Source organism: Hydra vulgaris, chromosome 12, assembly GCF_038396675.1.
Source record: "Hydra vulgaris chromosome 12, alternate assembly HydraT2T_AEP".
NCBI classification, from domain to species: domain Eukaryota; kingdom Metazoa; phylum Cnidaria; class Hydrozoa; order Anthoathecata; family Hydridae; genus Hydra; species Hydra vulgaris.
In genome coordinates this window covers 67,429,695-67,455,000 of record NC_088931.1, presented here as the reverse complement: position 1 = coordinate 67,455,000, position 25,306 = coordinate 67,429,695, and the positions used below count along the sequence as shown (strand labels likewise).

At 27.2% G+C, this 25,306-nt stretch overlaps 1 protein-coding gene across 2 annotated transcripts in view; it reads right to left on the bottom strand.

The window, feature by feature from the left end:
* Positions 1 to 25,306, bottom strand: part of LOC100211154 (dynein axonemal heavy chain 12) — a 107,100-nt gene that overhangs the window by 40,603 nt on the left and 41,191 nt on the right. For both annotated transcript variants that reach the window (XM_065814217.1, XM_065814218.1), the window contains exons 36-61: positions 24,673 to 24,810; positions 23,958 to 24,209; positions 22,932 to 23,017; positions 22,620 to 22,722; positions 21,771 to 21,848; positions 21,457 to 21,597; positions 21,101 to 21,184; positions 20,840 to 21,025; positions 20,426 to 20,539; positions 20,103 to 20,291; positions 19,729 to 20,013; positions 19,415 to 19,479; positions 19,142 to 19,243; positions 18,870 to 19,062; positions 17,150 to 17,212; positions 16,863 to 17,080; positions 16,576 to 16,654; positions 16,433 to 16,489; positions 14,379 to 14,500; positions 14,111 to 14,303; positions 12,890 to 13,051; positions 12,512 to 12,712; positions 11,642 to 11,775; positions 11,255 to 11,354; positions 2,606 to 2,668; positions 2,421 to 2,501 (exon numbers count right to left, since the gene is read on the bottom strand). In XM_065814217.1, coding sequence (XP_065670289.1) covers positions 2,421 to 2,501; positions 2,606 to 2,668; positions 11,255 to 11,354; positions 11,642 to 11,775; positions 12,512 to 12,712; positions 12,890 to 13,051; positions 14,111 to 14,303; positions 14,379 to 14,500; positions 16,433 to 16,489; positions 16,576 to 16,654; positions 16,863 to 17,080; positions 17,150 to 17,212; positions 18,870 to 19,062; positions 19,142 to 19,243; positions 19,415 to 19,479; positions 19,729 to 20,013; positions 20,103 to 20,291; positions 20,426 to 20,539; positions 20,840 to 21,025; positions 21,101 to 21,184; positions 21,457 to 21,597; positions 21,771 to 21,848; positions 22,620 to 22,722; positions 22,932 to 23,017; positions 23,958 to 24,209; positions 24,673 to 24,810 — 3,489 coding nt within the window. The remainder of the gene's footprint in view (positions 1 to 2,420; positions 2,502 to 2,605; positions 2,669 to 11,254; positions 11,355 to 11,641; positions 11,776 to 12,511; positions 12,713 to 12,889; positions 13,052 to 14,110; positions 14,304 to 14,378; positions 14,501 to 16,432; positions 16,490 to 16,575; positions 16,655 to 16,862; positions 17,081 to 17,149; positions 17,213 to 18,869; positions 19,063 to 19,141; positions 19,244 to 19,414; positions 19,480 to 19,728; positions 20,014 to 20,102; positions 20,292 to 20,425; positions 20,540 to 20,839; positions 21,026 to 21,100; positions 21,185 to 21,456; positions 21,598 to 21,770; positions 21,849 to 22,619; positions 22,723 to 22,931; positions 23,018 to 23,957; positions 24,210 to 24,672; positions 24,811 to 25,306) is intronic.

Below are 25,306 nucleotides of genomic sequence, written 5' to 3'. Positions count from 1 at the left end.
ACTCAAAATTTTACACGATTGTTTGACATAACCGATGAGAAAGGTGAATGGTTGTGTCAGGAAGATAAAGAATTTTATTGTCTTCAAAAGTCAACAAATGGAAGAGCTGGATATTGTATCACAATTAAAGATGCTGAAGGTATTCATCCAAGAAAATTAGTGTTGATAAAGAAACAAATGTCCATCAGTCAAGGACAAGATTTTGTTGAATCAGCTAGTGAAGGAGAACCTTCAGAAAGTGAAGAGCAGTGTTCCAGCAGTGATATTGAAGCTGAAGGTCCTTCATCATCATCTAAAAAACAAAAAACAAATTCAGCAGTAAATTTAGTGATTTCTGCTAAGATTAGTACCAAAAAAGCACATAAAGTCTGTAAAACTCTTTCAGAAAGTGGTATTTCTATTCATACTCCAACGCAAAGTGGTATCTACAAAGGTGTTATGAAAGAAGGAGAAAAGTTGAAAGCAAATTATATGGAAAACCTAAAAAATGAAAAGTGGTCTTTGCACTTTGATGGAAAACAAATAAAGAAAATGGAACATCAAGTAGTTGTTTTGAAAAATGAAAATAGAGAGGTTAGGCTTGCTGTTCTGGAAATGATGAATGGAAAAAGTGAAACAATATATAATGGGATAAAGCATGTGCTAGATGAGTATGAGCTGTGGCCAGCCATAAAAATGATTGTATCTGACACAACATCTACAAATACAGGATTAAGAAATGGTGTAGTTACACGGTTACAGAAACATTTTAAAACCATTGGACTAGAAAAGCCTGTTTTTATTGGATGCCAACACCATATTCTAGATACTCTTTTGAAACATGTCATGAATGATCTTTTTGAAGGATCGACAATGTCACCATATCTCCATTACCCTTTTGTGACAAGGTTGCAGCAAGATTACGAGAACTTGAAGCTATTGTTTAGTAATATTGGAAATCCTTTGACGAAAGTGAAGCGAACTCGCTGGAGAGATGACATGGATTTCCTGAATCACTTAATAGCATGTTATAGAAAGTTTAAAAGCACAGGTAACTTTCCAAAAGTTAATTTCAAATCACTTCCTGCTATAAGCAATGCAAGGTGGAATTCGAGAGCCATTTTTATTCTACTTGCTTACATTTTAGTACCAGAATACCAAGAATCAGAATCAGCTCAAGCAGCATGTGACTTCATCTGTGGTTCATGGGGTGATATATGGTTTGGGGGTCACTACTTCAATCCTGCAGACTTTGTTAATCTATTAGAAGCATGCAATGAGCATCCTAAAGCATTGAAATCATTGAATAGGTTTTGGTCCACTGAGCCAACACCAATACCAACACAACGTTCAAATATATGTGCAGAACGTGCTGTGAAAGTGATGCAAGACTTAATGCCATTATGCCAAAGCATAGAAAAACTAAATATTAAATACTTATTGTCAAATACACAGTAGACAAATTTTAATTATACATGTTTATTGGTTTCTATAAAGTAGTGGAAGATGTGTTGCAAAACTACATTTTTTAAAAAAAATTTACAAATATTTTTTAATTGGGGGGTGAACTTTTTTGACATATAGTAAAAATGCTTGTTATTTTTCTGATTTTTGCACAAAATCTCCACTAAATTTAGTATGGGGATATAGGGTTGCAAAATTGTCATATCCCTAATATACATATATATATATATATATATATATATATATATATATATATATATATATATATATATATATATATATATATATATATATATATATATATATATGTATATATGTATTAAGCATTAAGATCAGCAAAATACTAGAAAATTCTGTACAATTTAATGTTTGAAATGCTGATTTGAATCCAAACACAATTAACTAAAAAAATATTATTTTATACAATAAAGGTCTGTTATACTATATTGTCAAAGTTTTATTATACTGCCCAAAGTTTTGGTTTGATAATTAAAAAATACACATTTTTGATTGAAAATGATGAAGTAGACATTTGCAAGACAAGGTAGAGTTAAAAGTCAACCTTAAAATGTTTACCTACAAGATAAAAGTCTTTAAAATGCAATTTAAAATTTCAAAAATGTTTTCAATTTAAAATTTCAAAAATCTGCTCTTCATTTTAAATTTTCAAAATTTTTATGTTAACATCAGCAATCAAAAATAATCATATGTAATATCAAAAAGACATAGTTAACATAATTAAGGCACATAATTAAAAGCACAAGGAACAACAGTTAACATAATAAATAAATTTGCTTAGTTATTATTACACTTTTACTATTTAAAATTCTTAACATTAGGAATAAAAGTTTTTATATTCATTTAAAAGAGTTTTGACTAAAATTTAAGTTTTTTAAATTAATGACACCACTGTCAGCATTGAATGAGTAAAAAATGACACCACTGAATGAACTAAATATAACTTGAAAATTATTTACTGCCATCATTGTTTCATTTTCTTGCGATGCAACAAAAAGTTGAGGCTGAAGTTTTTCTAATTCAATTTGCATATCAGCAACCTAAAAATTGATTTTAAACAACATCTGTCAACATTTATTATTAATGATAATTCTAACTCAACAAAATAAAGAAAAATGTAGAGCAATAATAAAATAAATGAAACCTGTGATGAGGCAAAAGCAAGTTTATCAAGACCAGTTTCATATCTTCTCTTATTGTGTAACACCTAAGTAAACACAGTTTGCATTTGCAAAAACACCTTAAGGAGCTCAATGTATTAACTATTAATTAAATTAAAGCTTATAAAGAAATTAATATATCACAACGTCAGAATTATCTTGTTCTATCTCCACTTTTTGAAAAAATAGAGATTTTTCTAGTGTTGTGTACCTCAGAATAATGTTTTTTTACTGTATTGAAAGCTAAGTTATAAATAAAAAGTTGCAGAGAAAACATTAGTTGTAAAAAAAATTGTATATGCCATCTCCTAAAGTCTTAGAACAAGATAATTCTAATATCGCAATATGACATACATCAATTATTGTGTAATTAGATATGCATATATATGCATATCTAACTACACAATATATACATATATATATGCACACACACATGTGTGTATATATACATGTATATATTGTGTATTTAGATATGCAAATATATATATATATATATATATATATATATATATATATATATATATATATAATATATATATATATATAATATATATATATATATATGTGTGATTTTTCAAAAAAGCAATAAAAGTTAATTAGTTTCCCCAATTATTTTGATGGTTTTTACATAAATATATATATATATATATATATATATATATATATATATATATATATATATTATATATATATATATATATATATATATATATATATATATATATATATATATATATATATATATATATATATATACATATCTATTAATGTAAAAACCATCAAAATAATTGGGGAAACTAATTAACTTTTATTACTTTTTTGAAAAATCACAAAAACTCAACTTAATAGACAAAAATGCTTTTTTCATTGCTGTTTTATTGACTGATTTATTTAGGGATAAGTGCAGCAGACTGTATATAGATAAACTTACTTCAATGGGTAGAAGCTAAAGCAAATGTACATACATTGACTAACTTAAATAGGTAGAACATGCAAGGAGGGCTGTTACATCAACTGAAGATTTTTAGTGGAGATGAATGATTTAACACACAAATATCTGATACTAACTTCAGAAAATAAAGGAAACGTATAACTTCACCAGTTGTAAAATTATTAACAGATGCAAAGTTATCAAAAATACAACAAAAAAATTAAATTGGCTGTTCTTGCCTTTAAAGATGATAAAGCAAAAATTAATTTGAATGGATTGGTAGAAATTGTTGACTTTTTTGACTTATAGAGCTGTATAAAAATGATTATAAAAGGAAAAAAAAAGGTAAAAAAAATGATATAAAATACCAGACTACACAAAAAATTTGGTGATCTTGAGTTTGATAATTTACAGTATGTTTCATGCCAATATCATAAAGTTTTGAAGTTGGTCATTTATTCTGTATGTACGAGTCTACCTCACTAGACTTATATTACTCTTTTGTTCAACTCATACTTGAAAATTACAAAAACCTAATATGATAGTATTTGACAACAATGATCCTTCTTTAAAATACAAAGTTTTAGGATGGAGAGATGAAACTACTCAACAAGCTTTGCAAAGCATATATATTTTTATAAAAAAATAATGTAAACTTTTTTAAAACTAATTTTCCTTATACATTACCATCACACACCATTGAAAAGCAAGATTAAATTGAGTCAATTTATGTATTTTCAAGTTATTTTTTTGTGAACTCATCAAGAGAGATATGTGCTTAAGGAGCATTAAAAGTTGCTAAAGACTTACCTTGAAGTATAAACTTTGAGAAACTTAATTTAAAATTTATTTTCTCTAATAAAAATATATAAAAAAAATTAAAGTTAATTACAAACTGCAAATACATATACAACATTATTTCATGATTACTAATATTTTAATTTTTTATTAGTGGGTGACCTTTTTAAATAATTAATGCAAATGAATATAATTTTTAGTTATTATATTCACAAATACGGTGAAAAAATATTTCTGGTTTACACTCTGTATATATATAGATACACACACACATACACCCATATATATATATAAATATATATTTAAAGGGTGATTTTATTGCTGGTACCTTTTTGGCAACACTGGTTTTGACAAATCACACGTGCATTGTGTCTTGTGTCATTGTCAAATTTGTTCAGTTGGGTCTATAATTTAACCATGAATCGACTTACAAATAAACAACGCTTGCAAATTATTGAATTTTACTATCAAAATTCATGCTCGGTTAAGAGAGTGCTTCGCGCACTTCTCCCAATTTATGGGCAGTTTGGTCGCCTACTGAGGGAGCTATTAGGAAGCTTTTGATTAAATTTCGAACCCAGTTTACATTATTGGACATTAAACCACCAACACACATACGCAGAGTGACAACCAAAGAAAATATTGCAGATGTATCCACCAGTGTTAGTGATGAACATGAAATGTCAATTCGCTGCCATTCGCAGCAATTGGGCCTCTGTTACTCCACTACATGGAAAATTTTGCAAAAGGATTTCTAAGATACAGCTGGTGCAAGAATTGAAGCCACACGACCTCCCACAACGTTTAACATTTGGTGAATGGGCACTGGCAAAGTTGGAGGAAGATCCACATTTTTATCAAAAAATTGTGTTCAGCAACGAAGCTCATTTCTGGTTGAATGGATAAATTAACAAGCAAAATTGCCGCATCTGGAGTGAAGATCAGCCAGAAGCATTGCAAGAGCTACCAATGCATCCTGAAAAAGTCACTGATTGGTGTGAATTATAGGCCGGTGGCATCATCGGGTCATACTTTTTTAAAGACGACAATGGCCGGAACGTTACTGTGAATGGCGAGAACTACCGTGCGATGATTACAAACTTTTTTTTGCCCAAAATGGAAGAATTGAACTTGGCTAACATGTGGTTTCAACAAGACAGTGCCACATGCCACACGGCACCCAAAACAATGTTCCAATTGAGAGGCGAGTTCAGTGAACAGTTTATCTCATGTTTGGGGCCCATCAATTGGCCACCCAGATCGTATGATTTAACAACTTTGGACTATTTCTTGTGGGGCCATGTTAAAGAAATATCTACAGGGATAAACCAGCAATGATTGACGCACTGGAAGCCAATATTGAAGCATTTATTCGTGAGATACCGGGTGATATGTTGGAGAGAGTGTGCCAAAATTGGACCTTATGCATGGGCCGACTAAAGCGGAGCCTCAGCCAACATTTACATGAAATAACCTTTAAACCTTAAATTATATCGACCGTTCTATTGACTCAAATAAAGATTTCATCAATTTTTTCAAATTTTTTGTGTTTTTTTTGAAAATCAAATTCTATACCTCTTAAAAAATCACCCTTATATATATATATATATATATATATATATATATATATATATATATATATATATATATATATATATATATATATATATATATAAGGGTGATTTTTATGAAATTAAGTGTCCCCGTTAACTCTGACACTCCTAGTCAGAGTTAACAGGGACACTTAATTTCATTCCCTTAAATAATGGTTTTTTTCTTTTTATTTATATATATTATTTTTTTAAATTTTATCTATACATATTTAAACTTAATATTTTGTTATAAAAATATGTTTGTTATAGTTGTTTTTGTTATTTTTATTTAATTATTTTATATAATATTTCATATTTTATTTCATCTATTTACAAAAACAATTATTTACAGAAATATAACCATATTTAAACCTAGCCCAAACCCTAAACCTAACCCTGACTTTAATCCTGACCCTAACCAACCCTCAGTCAATGTAGCAACACTCCTACCAGCAGGAGGCAATAAGAAGTCAATGTATGTACTTTTAACTTTTCCTAAAAGAAAAAGTGAAAAGCACATGTATGTATATATACATACATATATATATATATATATATATATATATATATATATATATATATATATATATATATATATATATATATATATATATATATATATATATATATATATATATATTAGGGTGATTCATATTTGACGAATTTTTGAAAATCAAGTTGGTCCTACCTGGAATGGTTGACCACCAATATAAAAATAATTTTAAGCCCAAAAGTTTTAATGTCACGTGACTTTAGAAGTCCTCTCCAGTCAAATTTTTGTAAAAAGCATAGCAAACTTCAGGGGTCTGGCGGAAACCTTTAAAATCAACACGGAAAGCCAACTTTTCTTCTATATGGTATATTTTGGACTACTTATTTATAATAGGGTAGGACCAAAAAAAATACAGTGGTATTTATTCCACATGATGTGGAGAAAGTGGCAAAAAACCGCTTTTTTTACATAAAATGACGCATTACTATGTATAACTGATGCTGGTTTATTCTTCATATTTAGGCCAAAAATTAATATTAGAAAATTAATATTAGAACTAAGCATTAATAATGTTTATATCGAAGGGGCATGTCAATAGCTACCCGCCCCCCTCACCCTGTTATTGGAGATTTATACCCCCTCTATCCTTTCTTTGTTGGAAGGGGGGGGGGCGCAGTTATTTAAATTTTATTATAAATCGTATTATTTAAAATTACTTTATTTTCTTAAAAAAAAAAAGACAATATAAACTTTAAATTATGATAACATTTTGATTCCTGAATATTTTGGAATATTTATTCATTTCCGCGGTTTTATAAACTAACATATTGTCGTATTTGCAGTAGACATATTGTCATAATTTTACATTCTGTGTGTGTATGTGGTGTATCCATAACAATCTAGAAAAGGTATACATCTGTGGTTATATACAAAATTATTATTGTAAAATACATGTGACTTAAACAAAGAATGAATATCAATTGTTTTCTTTAATCAAATTACTGTTTAGAAACCAAGATGCCAAGATCGACAAGACTTAAAAAAAGGGCATATCTATTTGAAGAAGAGGATCTTGAAGAAAATCTTTCAGAAATAATGTTTTCAACAAATACAGACATTATTCTCTACTTTCAGTTTAGACGATCTGGAGCCAAAATAACTCCAGCAAAAAAGCTGATTGCTTGTACCATTGGTCGTCAAACAGCAAAGTGTTCTGGTCTTGGTAGCTGTCCTGAAAACTGCATAATGATCGCAGTTAAGAAACTGTGGATAGACAGAGAATACAAGGATGGGGTACTCACTTACCCATTTATAAGGTAGGCCAAACAAAATTTAATTCATATTAAAGAGACAGGTTACCATAAACACACCACAAAATTTGGATAATATAATATTTTCTAAACCTGTTATATATATTATTAAAGGAAGCATATCACTGATCTGATCAACAGCTGGGAGAATTTAAAGAAAAGTAAGTGTAAGAACTCAAAAGAAGCAGGAAAAGCTAGACAAGATTTCAAAAAAAAAAGGAAGAAAGGTTTCTGGATTGCTAAACCAAATATCGAAGATATTCTAAAGAAGACTTGACTTAATAAGGAATTGTATTGTACCGATATGAAACTTTTGAGAGATCAAAAGACCAGTCGTAAAATGACTCTGGGTAAAAAAGACAAACTTTATAACCGGAGAATTAAGAAGAGAGAACAGAGAAGATTGAAACATCCACAGTTAGTACACAATGTTGAACAGTTTTCTCAGAGAGATGATTTTACTACAGAGCTTCAGTTTTCCTCAGAAACTAGTGATATAAATACCAGCATAGATTCAGATTGTTTGATTTCGATCAGCCAGGTCCAAGTAATGACATGCCACAGTTAGCCAAGGATTTTGTAAAAAATATTGCCATGACTTCAGTTTCCAAAAATATTTCCTCCAGAGATTTGCTGCATGTGTGTACAGATTTGGTTGTTAGTTCACGTGGAAACGTTAAAGACATTTTACTGTCTCAATCTACTATTTGGCGGGAACAAAAGAAAACCATCCAGCAAAATGCTGCAAAGCTAAAAATAGGGGTTAAAAAAGCTGCTGAGAAAGCACTTTTCCCTATAATAGCTCACTTTGATGGAAAAATTATGGAAGATATTACTAATGGAAAAAAAGAAAAAAGAGACAAGTTTGCTGTTTCAGCTAATATTGATGGAGACATTAAGTTTCTTGGAATTCCAGCAATGGAGCATGAGACTGGAGCTGCTCAGTATGAAGCTTTGTATAATGTACTGGAAGATTATGGAATACGTGATGATGTGAAGGATTATGTTTTGACACAACTGCCTCAAATACTGGAAGACATTCAGGAACCAATATTAGGCTCAGTCAAAGACAGGAATCTATTTTGTTAGAGCTTGCCTGCAGGAGGCATATATATGAACTACATCTCAAACATTTCTGGGAGGAAATTACCTCAGGCAAAACAGCAGCTCCAGAAAATTTAATGTTCAAATGGTTTCAGACAAACTGGAATGACATCAAGGAAACTGTTGATTCTTCCAATTTAATAAGGTTTGATACTAATTCCACCAACAATACTTTCTTGGCAACCCAGATTGAGGAAACTATCCAGTTTTGCAAAGATTCATTAAACACTGACATATTTCCAAGAGGGGATTATAGGGAGTTATTGGAACTTACCCTGATGTATCTGTATCCTAAAATATTTTTCAAAGTTTGAGCTCCAGGCTGTGTTTCTCATGCTAAGTTCATGTCAAAAGCCATTTACTACTTGAATATTCAGATATTGAGTACACATCTGCCCTATGATTTGACTGCTGCCCAAAATAAAGAGATGAAGACAATGGCAGAATTTCTTCTCAGACAGAATAGAAAATCTCGATTTTCTATTCTGTCTGGTTTCTGAGAACCTCATTGCCCTCAGCGGCACCATTTCAGGATGTAAAAGCCTATTGGCAAATGGTGCAGTACAAAGAATATGTAGAGAAATGCAACTCTGATTCCAAGAGAGTTCTAAACGGAATTGAAAGTACAATGATGTCAATGAAGAGACACAGCTGATACTTAGATGAAACTTTGGTTCCACTTGCTCTCCTAGACCCTACCCTTCCTGATATGGAGAAAGAAAACATCGCAAAAACATTACTCTCCAAACCAGTTCCTGATCATTTTTAGCATTCAGAGAAGTCAAACTTGATAAACGAGTTAAAAATTTAAACAAGAAGTGCCACCAGGACTTGCTCCATTAATTGGAGAGAACTCTTGGTTCATCTTCAGTTTATTAAACCTGACAAGAATTAAGGACAAACTTTGGTTAAACTGTCCTGCTCCTATGTGGTGCTATGTTGACCAGTTCAAAAAATTCTCCAATTTTGTAAGTAAACTTGAAGTAGTGAACAATTGTGCTGAAAGGGCTGTAAAACTTGTATTAAAGTTTGTGAACAATGTTCACAATGAGGATGATTGTCAAGAACTTATACTAGCTGTGCAGCAAAGACAAGATCACCTCCGTGGGTCAGAAACCAAGGAACAGTTGCAGCTAGCATATGAAGCAATAGGAAAGCAGAGAAAAAAATAACATGATTTATATACTATATTTATGCATTGCAATATATTATATTATATTTACATATCATGATTTTAATATTTATATTGCCAAATGATGTTGTTTTTGCTAAAGAAAATAAAGTAATTTTAAATAATATGATTTATAATAAAATTTAAATAACTTCGCCCCCCCCCTTCCAACGAAGAAGGGATAGAGGGGGTATAAATCTCCAATAACAGGGTGAGGGGGGCGAGTAGCTATTGACATGCCCCTTCTATATAAACATTATTAATGCTTAGTTCTAATATTATTTTTCAAAATTTGGCCTAAATATGAAGAATAAACCAGCGTCAGTTATACATAGTAATGCGTCATTTTATGTAAAAAAAATGTTTTTTTCCCCACTTTCTCCACATCATGTGGAATAAATACTACCGTATTTTTTTTTAGTCCTACCCTATTATAAATAAGTAGTCCAAAATATACCATATAGAAGAAAAGTTGGCTTTCCGTGTTGATTTTAAAGGTTTCCGCCAGACCCCTGAAGTTTGCTATGCTTTTATACAAAAATTTGACTGGAGAGGACCTCTTTCCCAACTTGATTTTCAAAAATTCGTCAAATATGAATCACCCTAATATATATATATATATATATATACATATATATATATATATATATATATATATATATATATATATATATATATATATATATATATATATATATAAACAATTTTAAAATGTATTCTACAAAATAGAGTGCTCAATGTTCTTAAAACAACAGAGCAATAATAAGTTAGTGGAAAATCACTTGACAAAAAATTTTCAGTTTACACTGTGTTTCATCAATAAAGACTTGCCAGAAATCATTCTGATGAGTCTTTATTGATGAAACACAGTGTTAAATAAAAAACTTTTGTTAAGTGATTTTCTACTAATTTATATATATATATATATATTTTTTTTTTTTATATATATATATATGTATTAAGTGCTCCCTATTTGGGTATGAAAAAAATTTCACTGACAATATCATAATGAAATACGGATAGGTGAGAGTACTTATGTAAAGGTTGCAGACAGTATCTATGTATGAGAGAAATTTATTACAGCAAAAAAAAATCAATTCTTCATATTTTATTTCTTTTTTTTTAAAAAGCGTATGGATTAATATGTGCCAAAAAAAAAGTGTACAGCATATATTAATATCCCATATTTTACATCTTTTATTTGGTAGTATATTCATTGCATTTGCATACAAACCTCATCTTGTTTTTGTCTTAGTAATATCTTAAATGAACCAATCAACTCAAGGTACGAGGTTGGAGTGACATAATTATGACGACCCACTTGTAATAAAAAACTAAAGTGAATAACATCATGATTATGAACTTCATAATTGTGACCATTATTCTAATGACCATCATCATTATTGCCATCATCATCATCATCATCATCATCATCATCATCATCATCATCATCATCATCATCATCATCATCATCATCATCATCATCATCATCATCATCATCATCATCATCATCATCATCATCATCATCATCATCATCATCATCATCATCATCATCATCATCATCATCATCATCATCATCATCATCATCATCATCATCATCATCATTATTGTGTTTTTATACCTATTTGAGTAATTAATTGCTCCCTGATGAAAGGTTTTACACACTGATATAACACTTTTTAATTGATTCTCATCAATTTCAGTTCGTTCTAGAAACTTACTAGCAACCATTTCCAATGCATCATCTGGCCATGGCTGAAAAAAATAATAATAATAAATCAAATCAAAAAATTAAAAGTATTATAGCATTCTTAAAACAAAATCACTCGCTTTATGCAAGGGGTTCACTAATATGAAGTAGTTGTCTACTATCATAAAGAAGACTACTTATATTTTTGTATCGTTTTTAATTTTATTTTATTTTTTTGCCTTTAGCTAAAATCTTAACACAAACTCAAAACAAAGCTTAACGAAAATTTTAACACAAAATCAACACAAACCTAAACACAAAACTTTAACACAAATTCAATACAAACTTAAACAAAAACTTTAACAAAATCTCAAAACAAACTTTAACAAAAATTTAAACACTTTAACTCATCATAAACCTCAATACAAACCTCAACTTAAACACAACACTCTCAAAACAACACAAACCTTAGCAAAAAGACTACTCTCAGCACAACACAAACATTAACTAATATTATAGTAAAACCATTTTACATTATAACTCTATAACTATGTACCTTATGATATTAATGTTATAACAATTATAATATTGTTACTAAAATTAAGATTTATTTTTTATTTTTCCACTAAAAACGTGGCATTGTTTTTTCTGGCATTTTTTTACTTCTGTTAAAACAAAAGTTACAGATCTGTGACCAGAAATGTCATTAAAATAATTCCAGTTTCAAAACGTACTTTGTCTTCATAATTACAGTAACAATTTAAACAAATAAAATATTAATTATATCTAAATAGAGCAAACCTGAAACCAATCTATTGTACAACAATTAATTAGGGAAGGAAATTGACGAAGTCTTCTTCTAAATGCCTCTCCAATAGGGCTCATACACAGTAATATGTGAAGGTTGTTTTTACATCGAGTCACAAAAAAATTGAACAGTGATAAGGGTGTAAACTCTACTTTTGTGTCATTTGCTTCAGATAAAGCAACTGTCCTTATGATCTTTAAAAAGAAATTCAACATTTAAAAGTTAAATAAAAGAGGTTTTTTATATCGACAGAATTTTAATTTTATAAATTAATGTATTTTTTTTTTAAACATAATAAAATAAAAAGATTTATAAAATTTTCATTAAATACTTTATAACTAATGTAACTATCCAAAAGGATGTTTAAATACCTCAATCAGTTCTGCTTTTTCATCTACTGCAAAGAGATTTGGAACCTCACCAGAATTCAGTAAACTATCTATATCTTCCAAAAATGCTTCTTCCTTAATTTGATTATCAGATATAATAAATGCAGTAGGCTGGTCTTGTCCCCCAGCCATTTTAAGAAGTTTCTAAACAAAATAGTGTGAAAAAAAGAAGTTCTATTTATCTTTTCAAAATGCTGTAAAAAATAATAGGCAGATTTTATTGATTAACTTACATAAGTTAATATGCTTTTGTAAAGTCTACTTTATTTGTGAAAAATGGCTTTAAAATAATGCAAGTGAACATTATTTTTAGTAAGATAATTTTACTTGCATAATTTTTATTTAATATAAGATAAATTTAGGCAGTAAGTATGTAGTTACATAGTAAAAAGGTAGTAGAGATTAAGGTAAATACTTAAGTAATTTAGTTGATAGGTGGTAGGTGATTGTGTAGATAGGTGGTATGTAATTAGTTAAATAGGTGGTAAGTATTCAGCCGGTTAGGAAAGCAGGTAATTAAATAGATAGGTGATAAGTACTTAGGTAGATAGTTGGTAGGTACTTAGGTAGATAGGTGGTACTTAGTTGAAGAGCTGTTAGATACTTCCTAGCTAGTAAAGCAATGCCTAACATTTGCATTTTTATTCAAATAACTAGTAGATTCTGTTTTAGCTAAGAAATCAATGCTTTAATCATTTATAAGATTACAATAAAAAAATTTTCTCTTGCAGAAAACAAACATTAAAACCAAAATAGTGATGATATATCATTAAACATGTTAAACTAACAATCATAATCATGCTGATCATCAAAATGTTTTTATTTTTTTTTTAAAGATGTGAACTATGTTAGCTTTATTCTTTGTAAATGAGTTATGTTACTGATGAATTTGTATATATATATATATATATATATATATATATATATATATATATATATATATATATATATATATATATATATATATATATATATATACATATATATATATATATATATATATATATATATATACATATATACATACATATGTATATATATATATATATATATATATATATATATATATATATATATATATATATATATATATATATATATATATATATATACATATACATATATATATATATATATATATATATATATATATATATATATATATATATATATATATATATATATATATATATATATATTAACCTTTAAATCCTCCCTCCATTCTACAATTCCATAGTTTTTTGAAACTTCAATTTGGAAAATTTTAAATGATGATATAGCTGCTGCTAACTTGCACAATGATTGTCTTCCACTTCCCCCCATTCCTACCAACATTGCATTTCCACCAGATTGTTTTAAAATGCGACTTATTCGACTCAAATGCTCAAGAACATACCTAAAGTAAGTTAAGAAACACACAATATGACAAACACAAAAGGCATTAAACGCACATAAAATGAAAATAATTTACCGAAATATAACTAAATTCATTTGTGCCTTATGCATAAGATTATATTCTTCTAAATAATTTTGAACAATTGGATACAAATCATCTACAGATTTTACTTCTTGGTACAAACGATCACTACCAACCTAAACACAAAAAAACAACATTTGTAAAGCCATTTATCTGTTGACTAACTACACAGTTACACACTCTTAAGAACAAGCAATTATCAGAAGTGACAAACCTCAAAAACCAATATTATTTTTTTGTTGTAGTATAAATGTTGATTTAACTTTTTTTCTTCAAAAATTTCAAAAAATTTTAATTTTACATAATTTAAAAAAATGCTTTTTTTTATAAAATAACAATATTTGATATTTATAACAAAAAATAAGTTCTTTTTATAAATTGTTTTGTAATTCTATATTTAACTTAACTTAAAAATAACTTCAAGTCGTTTTTATTTTTATTTGATATTTTTTTGCTGGTTATGTTTGATACTTCTAATGTTTATATTTAATTAATTTCTAGCTTAGTTAAAATGCCAATCAGTATATATATATATATATATATATATATATATATATATATATATATATATATATATATATATATATATATATAAGAGAGAGAGAGAGATAGAGAGAGAGAGAGAGAGAGAGAGAGAGAGAGAGAGTAATGATAAAGTCATGTTAAAAAATTGAAACTACTTTAAAGACTATGGAAAAGAAAATGATTATGCTAAATATTTTTGGTTATATAATATAATGGCTATCGTATATATAATGGCTATCGCATAATATAATGGCTATCGTATTGGTTGAAGCATTAAGGTGAACTTGACTCAAACATGAATACTACTTTGAACACTAAATTTTATTTTTTATTTTTTTCATATTCACATTGATAAGGCTGAGAAGGCCACTTAAGTCGAGTAAACTACTATAATTATGATTACAACTCTCTCTCTACAGTCAAGGAGGCTACTTTTAGTTGTGGTTACAACCCTTTCTTAACTTTATAACTCTAAAACACAAACCTTGACAAACAAGGCCGCTGCGCAGAGAAATAAGTTGAGAGTGGTACTACCACGGACATGTTCAGGATTGAACTTGAAACTAAAATAATGGATATTTAAATCACCAACATCAATGCAGCACCAATAAAACTTGTCCAAACATTTAACCTTGTTTTAATTTTCTAATTATTTCTATTATGTAAGCATGTAAATTTAAGCACATTTGAAACAAGTGTAATAAAAATCATGCAAGATATATATTGTGAATACCAATACACTAACAGTTAACAAATCGAACTTGCTTCTATTGATTTTAATTTTAAAAAATTAAACAAGTAATGCAAAGTAAATACTTGTTTGATAACATTTTTTAAATTTTTGTATTACTACTATATTAATAGATACTACATTAAAATATTTTATGTTCATCTAACGAAAAAATAGTGAGAGATTATTTATAGACTATACAATGAAATGATAAATAGAAATTACTTAAAAAAAAAGCTTAGCAAAGTAACTTAAAAGTTAAATTATTGACATGTAAGAAAGCCAGAAATCAATACAAAATAAACATAAGAAGTTCCCAACATAACTCATAACTAGCAAAAAATATTATATAAAAATAAAAACAACTTAAAGTCATTATTTAAAATTATCAAACATAATTAAAAAACAGGAGTTTGATATACAATCTAATAAATCAGAATAAAACTAAATTTTTATATATTTCAATTCAACTCCCAAAGGCCATGAAGGCTGCTACAGTTGAAGAGGCTCCTTTAGTTGTAAATACAACCCTCTCTTAACTCTATAACTCCATAACACAAACCTTGACAAAAAAGGCCACTGCACGAAGAAACAAATTGAAACAAATAGAAAGAGAAAAAACAACAATGTGTAATTTCTTTTCACAAAACACATTTACTCTTTTTATAATATTTATAAATTTATTTAAAACAGGATGATCTGTCAATTTTTTCATTCTGTATTAACATTTATACATAAATAAATTTTATTTGAAAATTAATAACACAGTTCATAACAACAAAGAAATAGTTACTGCATTAGGATTCAAAAAATCGCCAAACATTAAACTTCTCATTGAATCTTCTTTTAACTAAAAAAATGTTTAACAGTAATGATAAAGACATGTAAAAATTAAAAATATAACATATATAACAAAAGAAATAAAGCATGAAAAACCTTTTTATCTACTGAAAGATGTGCAAATAATTTATCAAGTTCTTCTTTAAAGTATTCTTTTGTAACACTTTGTATTTTACTAAACCAAAAAAAAAGGAGCTAAATATTATGCTTAATTTTTTTTATTTTGGTTAAGCAAAAAGAAGTATGTCTTGATTTCTAGTTATTGACCATATATAGTCATTATATAACTATATATAGTTATTGACCAATTATTATCGATGTTTAATAACTATAAAACTTATAAAATAATTTTTTTATAAATAATTATGTGTTTTAAAACATACTTGAATAGCCATATTCTATCAGTATTATCAACCAAGCGATCATAAAACACACGATAAACCTCATGCACCCACAACCGCTGCAGAAACTTTTTATCTGAGAGTGATGGGAGTTCAATTAAAAGAATTCCATAAACGACACGTGAAAAATCTCTTAAATTAAACACATAATGTGATTTAGCAGGTGTTGGTAGAAGATTACTAACTGCATCTTTGTAGATCTAAATTATCAAAAATTGTATAAATAAAATTTTTGTGACTGTAAAAATAACTAAAAAAAAACGCATTACTTGCAGTGTTGCTGCAACCATTTGAGAACCAATGGCATATAAGTCAGAAGGAAAGTTGTTAACCTAAAAAATACAACTTGGATAAAACAATTTTTATTTGTAATTTTTACAGGTGCAAGCACAACTTATCAACTTCTAAATATTCCAAGCTCCCTATAAGTGGTAAAATCTAATTTATAAAAACCTGTTTCAGATCTAGCAATACCAAAACCTTAAGCTTATATGGCTTTCTCAATAAAAGTTCTTCAGGTGGATACATAAAAACCAATTGTATCATTAATCATTTTAAGCAAACTTTACAGATGAGAAATAATTTGTATAAAACTACTGATAGCAAGTGGATAGCAAGAATTAGCACAAAATTTATTTTTTATCATTACAGATCCATCTCCAGCAACAACATTAAAAAAAAATTAAGAGTTAAATGTAACCTCGTGTACAATTAGAGGATGTTTAGTTCAAGAAATTTTGTTTTCAAGATCACCTAGAAGTGTGCCTTTATTGAAAAAACAACATCTTAAAACCCAAAAAGAGTTTGATCATAAATATATTGCATAGACAAATAGGAGATGAGACACAGGTTTGTGGACAAACAAATCTAAATTGAATATTTTTAGATCAGATTGCAAGCAGTTTGTCTGCAGACAACCAAATAAAGAGTTTCACCACACATTACATTCAAAAATAATAAAATTTAGTGGTGGAAGTATTATAATGTTCTCATTATCTGGTAATGGTTCTATTTACCTAATAACAGATAATATGACAGCTGATATTGGTTCAAATATACTTCAATATTCCTTCCTTATGTTTAGGATAAAATACCATTGCCTTGGATATTTCAACAAGTTAATGATCTAAAATATATGGCTTCTATCGCACAGAGATGGTTGCAAAATAATAGTATATGACAATTAAATAGGCCAGCACAATTGCCAGATTTTAATTCAATAGAATTTATGGAATATAATTATGGAACATAATATAATTTATAGAAAGTTGTATAAGATAAGGCAGCAAAAAAAAAAAAAAAAAAGGATTTGTGGAAGGCTGTAAAAGCATTATGGTATGCTGTTCGGCTATTAACATGCCATAAATTGATCAACAGCATGCCCAAAAAACAAATTAAAGTAAAAAAAAAAGGACATGCTACAAAATGTTGTAGATATTCTATTAAAAGATAGATAAACATAAAAGTTTGTATCTGTCATTGTTTTATTATTTTTATTAAATTTTTGTTACATGCAAACATAATATTGAATTTTCATAATTTTTTTTTAAATTTAAAATCAAGTTAGCCGTTTATGTACTTATTTTTTCTTCCTTTAAATTACTAGCTACTTTAAACAAAGTTGTTGCTTAAATGAGAAAAACTAAAGGTAACCTAATAATTTTTTAAAGATATAAGTATTAACACTAAACTTTATAAAAACAAAAAAATTAATTTTAATTATCATCTGTGAATAAAACATATTTTTCTAAATGTTTAGGTCATGTATTTATTATTTTTTTCTACTACTGTATATACCACAGACCAGGAGGTTACTCTTATTTACTTACTAGAAAAAGTTTTTTTTAATTGTTACAAGCTGTGAAGTGCAAAACTATGAGTCTTTTATAGAAAAACTTCATAATGATGTTGTTTATGACAAAATATTAAATAAATAACCCACAAATGGAATATTTTGTGTTGAGAATTTTAAAACTAATAACTTGAAACCTTGAAATAGTGGTTCACAAGGCTACCAAATATTTTTGTCATTGTTTCATCACTGAACTTTGCAATGCTGATTATGTTAAAATGTCTTAAAAATCGTGATGTAACAGAGTTTTTACCATCTCCAGGTGGCCCCATAGCTGTAATAAGTTGAACATCAGTTAAAGTTATGCGAGATGCATCTTTCTTATCATACCTGCAAAAAAAAAAACCTAATTTCTAAACTCACTTAAGCAAAGACACTGTATAATAAATTAAAAAAAGCATGTTCTCACCAAACACCGTGATCTAAAAATTGCCGTAGCAATTCAATTGGTGGCTGGGCACCATATTTTTCTTTAGCTGGCATGTTAACGTCGTCAACAAATAATATAAGTCTAAAAAAATATATTTTAAAAAATCAACAGAATAGGATTTTAAAATCATTTAAAATATATATATATATATATATATATATATATATATATATAGATATATATATATATATATATATATATATATATATAAAATGTGCATAATTACAAGTAAAAGAAAAAAAATTTGCAAACTTTTTTCCTATAGGCGGACCAAATACACCTTTTCTTCTTTTGTCTAACTTTGACATTATTAAATCCTAAATCATCAAAAGTAAGCTGGATCCAAATATATAGCTAGAGGTGTAACAGAAATAAATAACAAAGCAAAGCAGCACATATTATTCATACATTTGTTAATCATTTTTTTATGACAACTACTTTAATAAATTAAAGAAATGAATTTTTTTTTTGTTTAAGCTCCAAAATCTTCCCTAGCAGTTAGTTTACATCATTGATATATTTTTTCAACAAAATTTTCATCAAGGTTATATTAATACAGCACTAACCTGAGTTTGATCAGCAGTAGTCTGGGCAGAAAAGTTTAAAAACAAAGCTAAGTATTCATCCTGAGGTAAATGATTCATAATCATATCTTTAACATAAACACTTTTTCCTGTTCCTGTTGGACCAACAAACAAAACAGGCTTCTGGTTTCGCAAAAGAAGTTCCATAAAGTAAGAACAACGAGCAGTATCCATTGTAGGAACAATTATATCTGATATTTTTTTACCACTCAATTCTGAATTTGCTATTGTTTTTGTCCACAGTACCCAGTTTCCATGTCCTTTTCTCTAGATTTAAATTTAATGGTTACTTGAAGGAAATTTAACTCAAAACATAATTTTAAACATTTTAAGAAAATAGAAAGATGTAAAATTACTTCAAACATATAATCATAAACTGAATATTCTGATGGAAAAGGCTTCTCAATTCTCCCAATATCAGTTGGAATAGGATGCTGTTCATTTTTTCCATTTATTAAATCTTTGAAAAAAGTATCAAATTTTATTCTTCCTACTGTATCACAAGTAGCACCAATGGACCAAACAACCCCAAACAAGAATGCAGACTTGCAAAAAAAAACAAGAAAAAAATGTGTATAAATAGAATTGACAAAAGAAAATGTTATAGTTCTAACTTTATTTATGTCCTAATGATAAAATTTAAAGAAGAATAATTAAAAAAATATCAAAAAACATATACACAGAGCCATGATTTAATGAAGTTTGCATCAGATTCATTAACACCTTTCATTGTGACTTCAACAAGCACCATTAATGAGTGAACAAGGTTGCTGTCTGATGTCTTAACAAACTCCTTGAAAATTTATAATTTATGATTTAATTACTCTGACTATATTATAAAATTTACAAAATAACTTGTCTATATAATAATTATTCAATAATATACCTTCGTAATAATTACTAAATAATATACCTCCATAATAAATACTCAATAATTTGTCTGCATAATAATTACTCAATATTTTATCTCAATAATATTTACTCAACAGTATGTCTCCATAGTAATAACTCAACAATATACCTCTATAGTAATTTAACACTAAAATTCTACTGGTCATAAAAGACATTAAATAAAAATCTAGAAAAAATTTACCTTACAATTTTTCCTTAAGAAATATAATAAGGGTGGTACAGCCCAAGAGAATAATGCTTTAATGTATTTATCTTGATCAACTCGCAATATGTTAGGAATAGTATTAATCCATGATTCAAGCAAAGGTTTCCATCCTAATGATGATGGCTCAAAATATACCATACCACAGCGACTTACAGTTGCAGGCTGAAACACAAAAAGTACTCTTACAGAAAAAAATATCTAAAAATAGTTTAAAAAAAAAAATAAAACACTTCTTACAGATGCTTGCGATAAATCGTTAGTTTCAAATATTAAACTCATCACTTCTGTAAGTTGAATTATCTCTCCACTCATCAAACAAAGCTGAAATTTAACAATTAATTGAGTTTTAAAGTAAATTGGCTTAACAAAAAAAACTAATTTATTTCAATACAAGTTTAAGGTTCAACAAGAACATTGACTTTATATTAGATAAAATCCTAGGTAAAAATGAACACTGTTAAACTTAATATTTAATTTTCAGGTAAATTTTTTACACATATTCAACTCCACTGAGATCAAAATATTAAATATTTTTGTATCAATGCAAAGATTCTACTAAATTATTTTATAACTGTCTGTGATATTTTTTTTACCTTTTTATTATCATCTAAAACAGTATTCATATTTTCAATCCAAAGAGCATCAATTGGCCCATCAAATATGACCCATTTTCTAGTATCTGATTGGTCTGTAGCATACTCTCGAAATGTGTTTGCACACACACCATCAGTCCACTGTGAACAAAGATCAACATTTATGTTACTTGTATAAATTAATAAAGTTATCATAATTAATAAACACATAATTAAAACAAAAAAATTTAAGTTTCATGATATTCAAAAAATCCAAAAAATTCAATTAAAAATAATTATCTTAAAATTTTGTAAGAAATAACAAAATGATAAACCTCATGAGAAACTCTGTCAATTTGACCAAATAACTGTCCCATTGTTATCGACTTTGGATTAATAGTACGATAAGATACCTTAAATTAATAAAATAAATTCTTTTAAAATATTGTTCAAAGTGTTGAAGTTTTTCATAAACTAGTAAACATTTTGTATATATATAAGCTAATCATCCTTAAATTTAAATACTTCAAATCAAATCTTGTATCTAATGAAGACTCAAAACTCAAATAGAATCCTATTTTTGTAATGAGATTTGATTTAAAATTCAATTACAAATTTGGTACAAAGCCATCAGAAAAAGCACCATGCCATTTATTGAGGAATCCAGCAGCAATTCTAGATCTTTTTGTTTTAAAGGCCTAGATATGTTGAATAAAATTTATATTAGTAAAGACTCAATATGTATTTTAGATTCTAAATCTAAAATTAATCTTCAATAAACATATTTTTTTTTTCTTTTTTAGTCATTTTAAAGACTTAACTTTTATTATACTGATATTCTTTTAGTTGGTATTCAAAAAGTCATTAAAAACAACATATTGGCATGTTTATAAAGATTAATAATATGCACTTATTTGTTTGCGTTGACAAAAACTTACTATTCTAACATTGTGATTATAATGCAAAAGTTTAAAGTTATTGCATATTTTCATCTAATTTAAAAAAAAAAAATCTTTCTTATAATGAATAAAAAAAAAAAAAATTTTTTTTCTTTCTATTCACTTATTTATTTTTGAATAAATAAGTAAAATTTATTTTCAAAAAGATTCAAATCAAACCTAAAATTCCTTTCCTAATTCGCCTGAATGAAAAAAAAATTTAAACTAATTCAATTGCATACATACTTTATTTTCTGGAAAACCATTTTCACAGAGAAGGGTTAAAGCATCAGCCAACACATATAAAATACTTGTTTTACTTGAAAATGGCTCACCCACCAACATGAACCTAAAGTTTATAAGCTCGTTTTAATAATAAAATTGGTATAAGATAAAAAAAAAACTTTTTATCAACAGATGTTTTTAACTAACAGTAATTTGTTGTTATTTTTTTTGTTTTTTTAATTATTTTAGAAAAATTAGGTGTTACAGTGTGTTACTATTATTTCTTACTATTTATTCTAACTCAGTAACTTAGTTCAACAAAATATTAATTACCCATGTCTCACAATCATCATTTCATAAGTTTGAATAACTTTTTCTTTAAAAAAACTTGTAGCTTGTATATTTCTTTTAGTACTCACCTAGTAACAAAAAATGTAATCTTTTTCTATTTTTTTTTACACTTTAAACATAACTGACACAAATTTTGTTGAAAAGAAAAAATTTCAGACTGAACTTATACTCCATATATTCAAAATTCAAGATAACATATTTTTACTATTTACATATTTACTATTTTTGATATTATTTATATTTATTAATGTATAAGTTTATTCATTTCTTGAAAAACTGGGAAAATATTTTGATGGTTTGGTTATAATACAACATGTTCAATATTTCATTCTTGTTAAATAGTACATTTACAGTAGTTTCAAATAAAATTATAAATTAAAACAATTATAACTTACTAAATAGAGATGAAAGTTGTGTGCATACATTCAACAAAAACTTTGTTTTAAGTATATATATAAAAACATAATTCTAGAAGATATATTTTTAGAAAAATTAACTTTTGATTACTTTTGTAGATTATTAAGTAAGAAATAATACAATTTTTTGTTATTAAATAAACAAAGGTTAATTCTTTTTTTAACTTATAAGACTTTCTTTTTTTTTTTACTGTTATTCACCTACCCAAGGCTAAGGTACCTAGTACTACCAGGGATGTGATGGGGATCAAACCCAAAACTTTTCACTTACAAAGCAAGCTAAGTATGCAAGTTATTCATAATCTACATAAAAAATTCCTTAAACCTGGGATTTTAAGTTTAAGCACCACTTCTTCCAATTGAAAACCTGGAATCTTTGATCCAAAGCCAAGAAATTATAAAATAATTTCCTTTGAAACAAACCATTAAAAAAACTTTCTTTGAAACAAAGAAAAATTCTTTTAATAATTTGAACTTTGTTCAAAAAAGAACAACAAAGATAATACCTATAAAACTTGCATAAATATATTAAAATGGCTGAGACAATACAATAATATTTAATCTGCAAATTCATACAGCTAATTGGATGTACCTTATCAACTGCTTCTAGAAAAGAGTTATAATCTGCTTGAGGTAGAGTGATTCCAGGAAACAAGTCAGAAATTATTCCTTCAAATAGGGGGATGTCATGGGACAAAAACTTTGGTTTATTTACATCAAGAATTGATCTTAACAATAAAATATCTTCATCTTCATTAGGAAATTTTAATTTAAGATTGCCAGCTGCGGACAATACTGCTTTTACAGCCCTCATACCATAGTCATAATGAAATTGAGTGGAAAGCTATAAAAGTATATATGTAATTTAAAAATATATATGTAAATAAATTGCATATAATGCATCTTTAAAAAAAACTGACCCAGAGTCTGTTTTGAAATTAAAAAATTAGTTTTTGAGCCAAATTATATATATATAACTCAAGAGCTAAATTATCTATACAATTTAGCTCTAAAACTAATCTTCCAAATTTAAAACAGACTTTTTCTAAAAGATGTACTTTATGCCTTAAAAAATACAAAAATCAGTGCACCAAAAAAAAAATTATAGGATAAAAGAAAAAATGACTCATCTCTAGATATATTTTTGGCAATGTTGAAAAAATTAAAAAAAAAAAAAATTAAAATCAAACATCATAAAATTATAGTACTTCAATATTGTGTATAGCCTTAAATGCACCAAGCACAAAACAAACTCTATAAACACAACTAAATTTTAATTTGTCAACACAATAATTTAAAAGACTTACTTGTTCAGAACATAATTTGTAAGTAGTAACAATTTTTACAGCCAATTTTCTAGCATTTACAAAGCCATATGAATACAGCATGATTTCTCCAATTAATGCATAATCAGGAACCATCATGGCAACCGTTCGAAAGAGTACCTAAAGTAAAGTTATTTAAAGAAAAAAAAAATTTTCTTAAACTTATTTCATTATACTTATCTTATTTCACTGAAAATTTCAAGATAAAATTTCGTTTTGAGCAGTTTTTAAATAATTATTTATAAATTCTTATTTCAACATAATTACAAACTTAATTACAACTTAATCACAAATTAATTATAAATTAGTTACAACATAATTACAAATAATTAGAAATCAATATTAAGTTGTAGTAATTTGGTAGAAGACTAGTTGGAGAATGAATGTTTTTTAATAAGTGTATACACTTTTAAATTAGTATATAAAATAAAAGAATATATTTAAAATGCCTGCGCAACAATTAAAAAAATTACAAACAACAGTTTATCCAATAAAATAATTTACAAGTTTTAAAAAAACTAAATTTAATTTTTTTTTTGGCTAGAGATGGGGTTTTGATAAAAATACTCATCTTGGACAGATGTTAAATGCATCCAGTTACTGTCTTGTAGAAGGT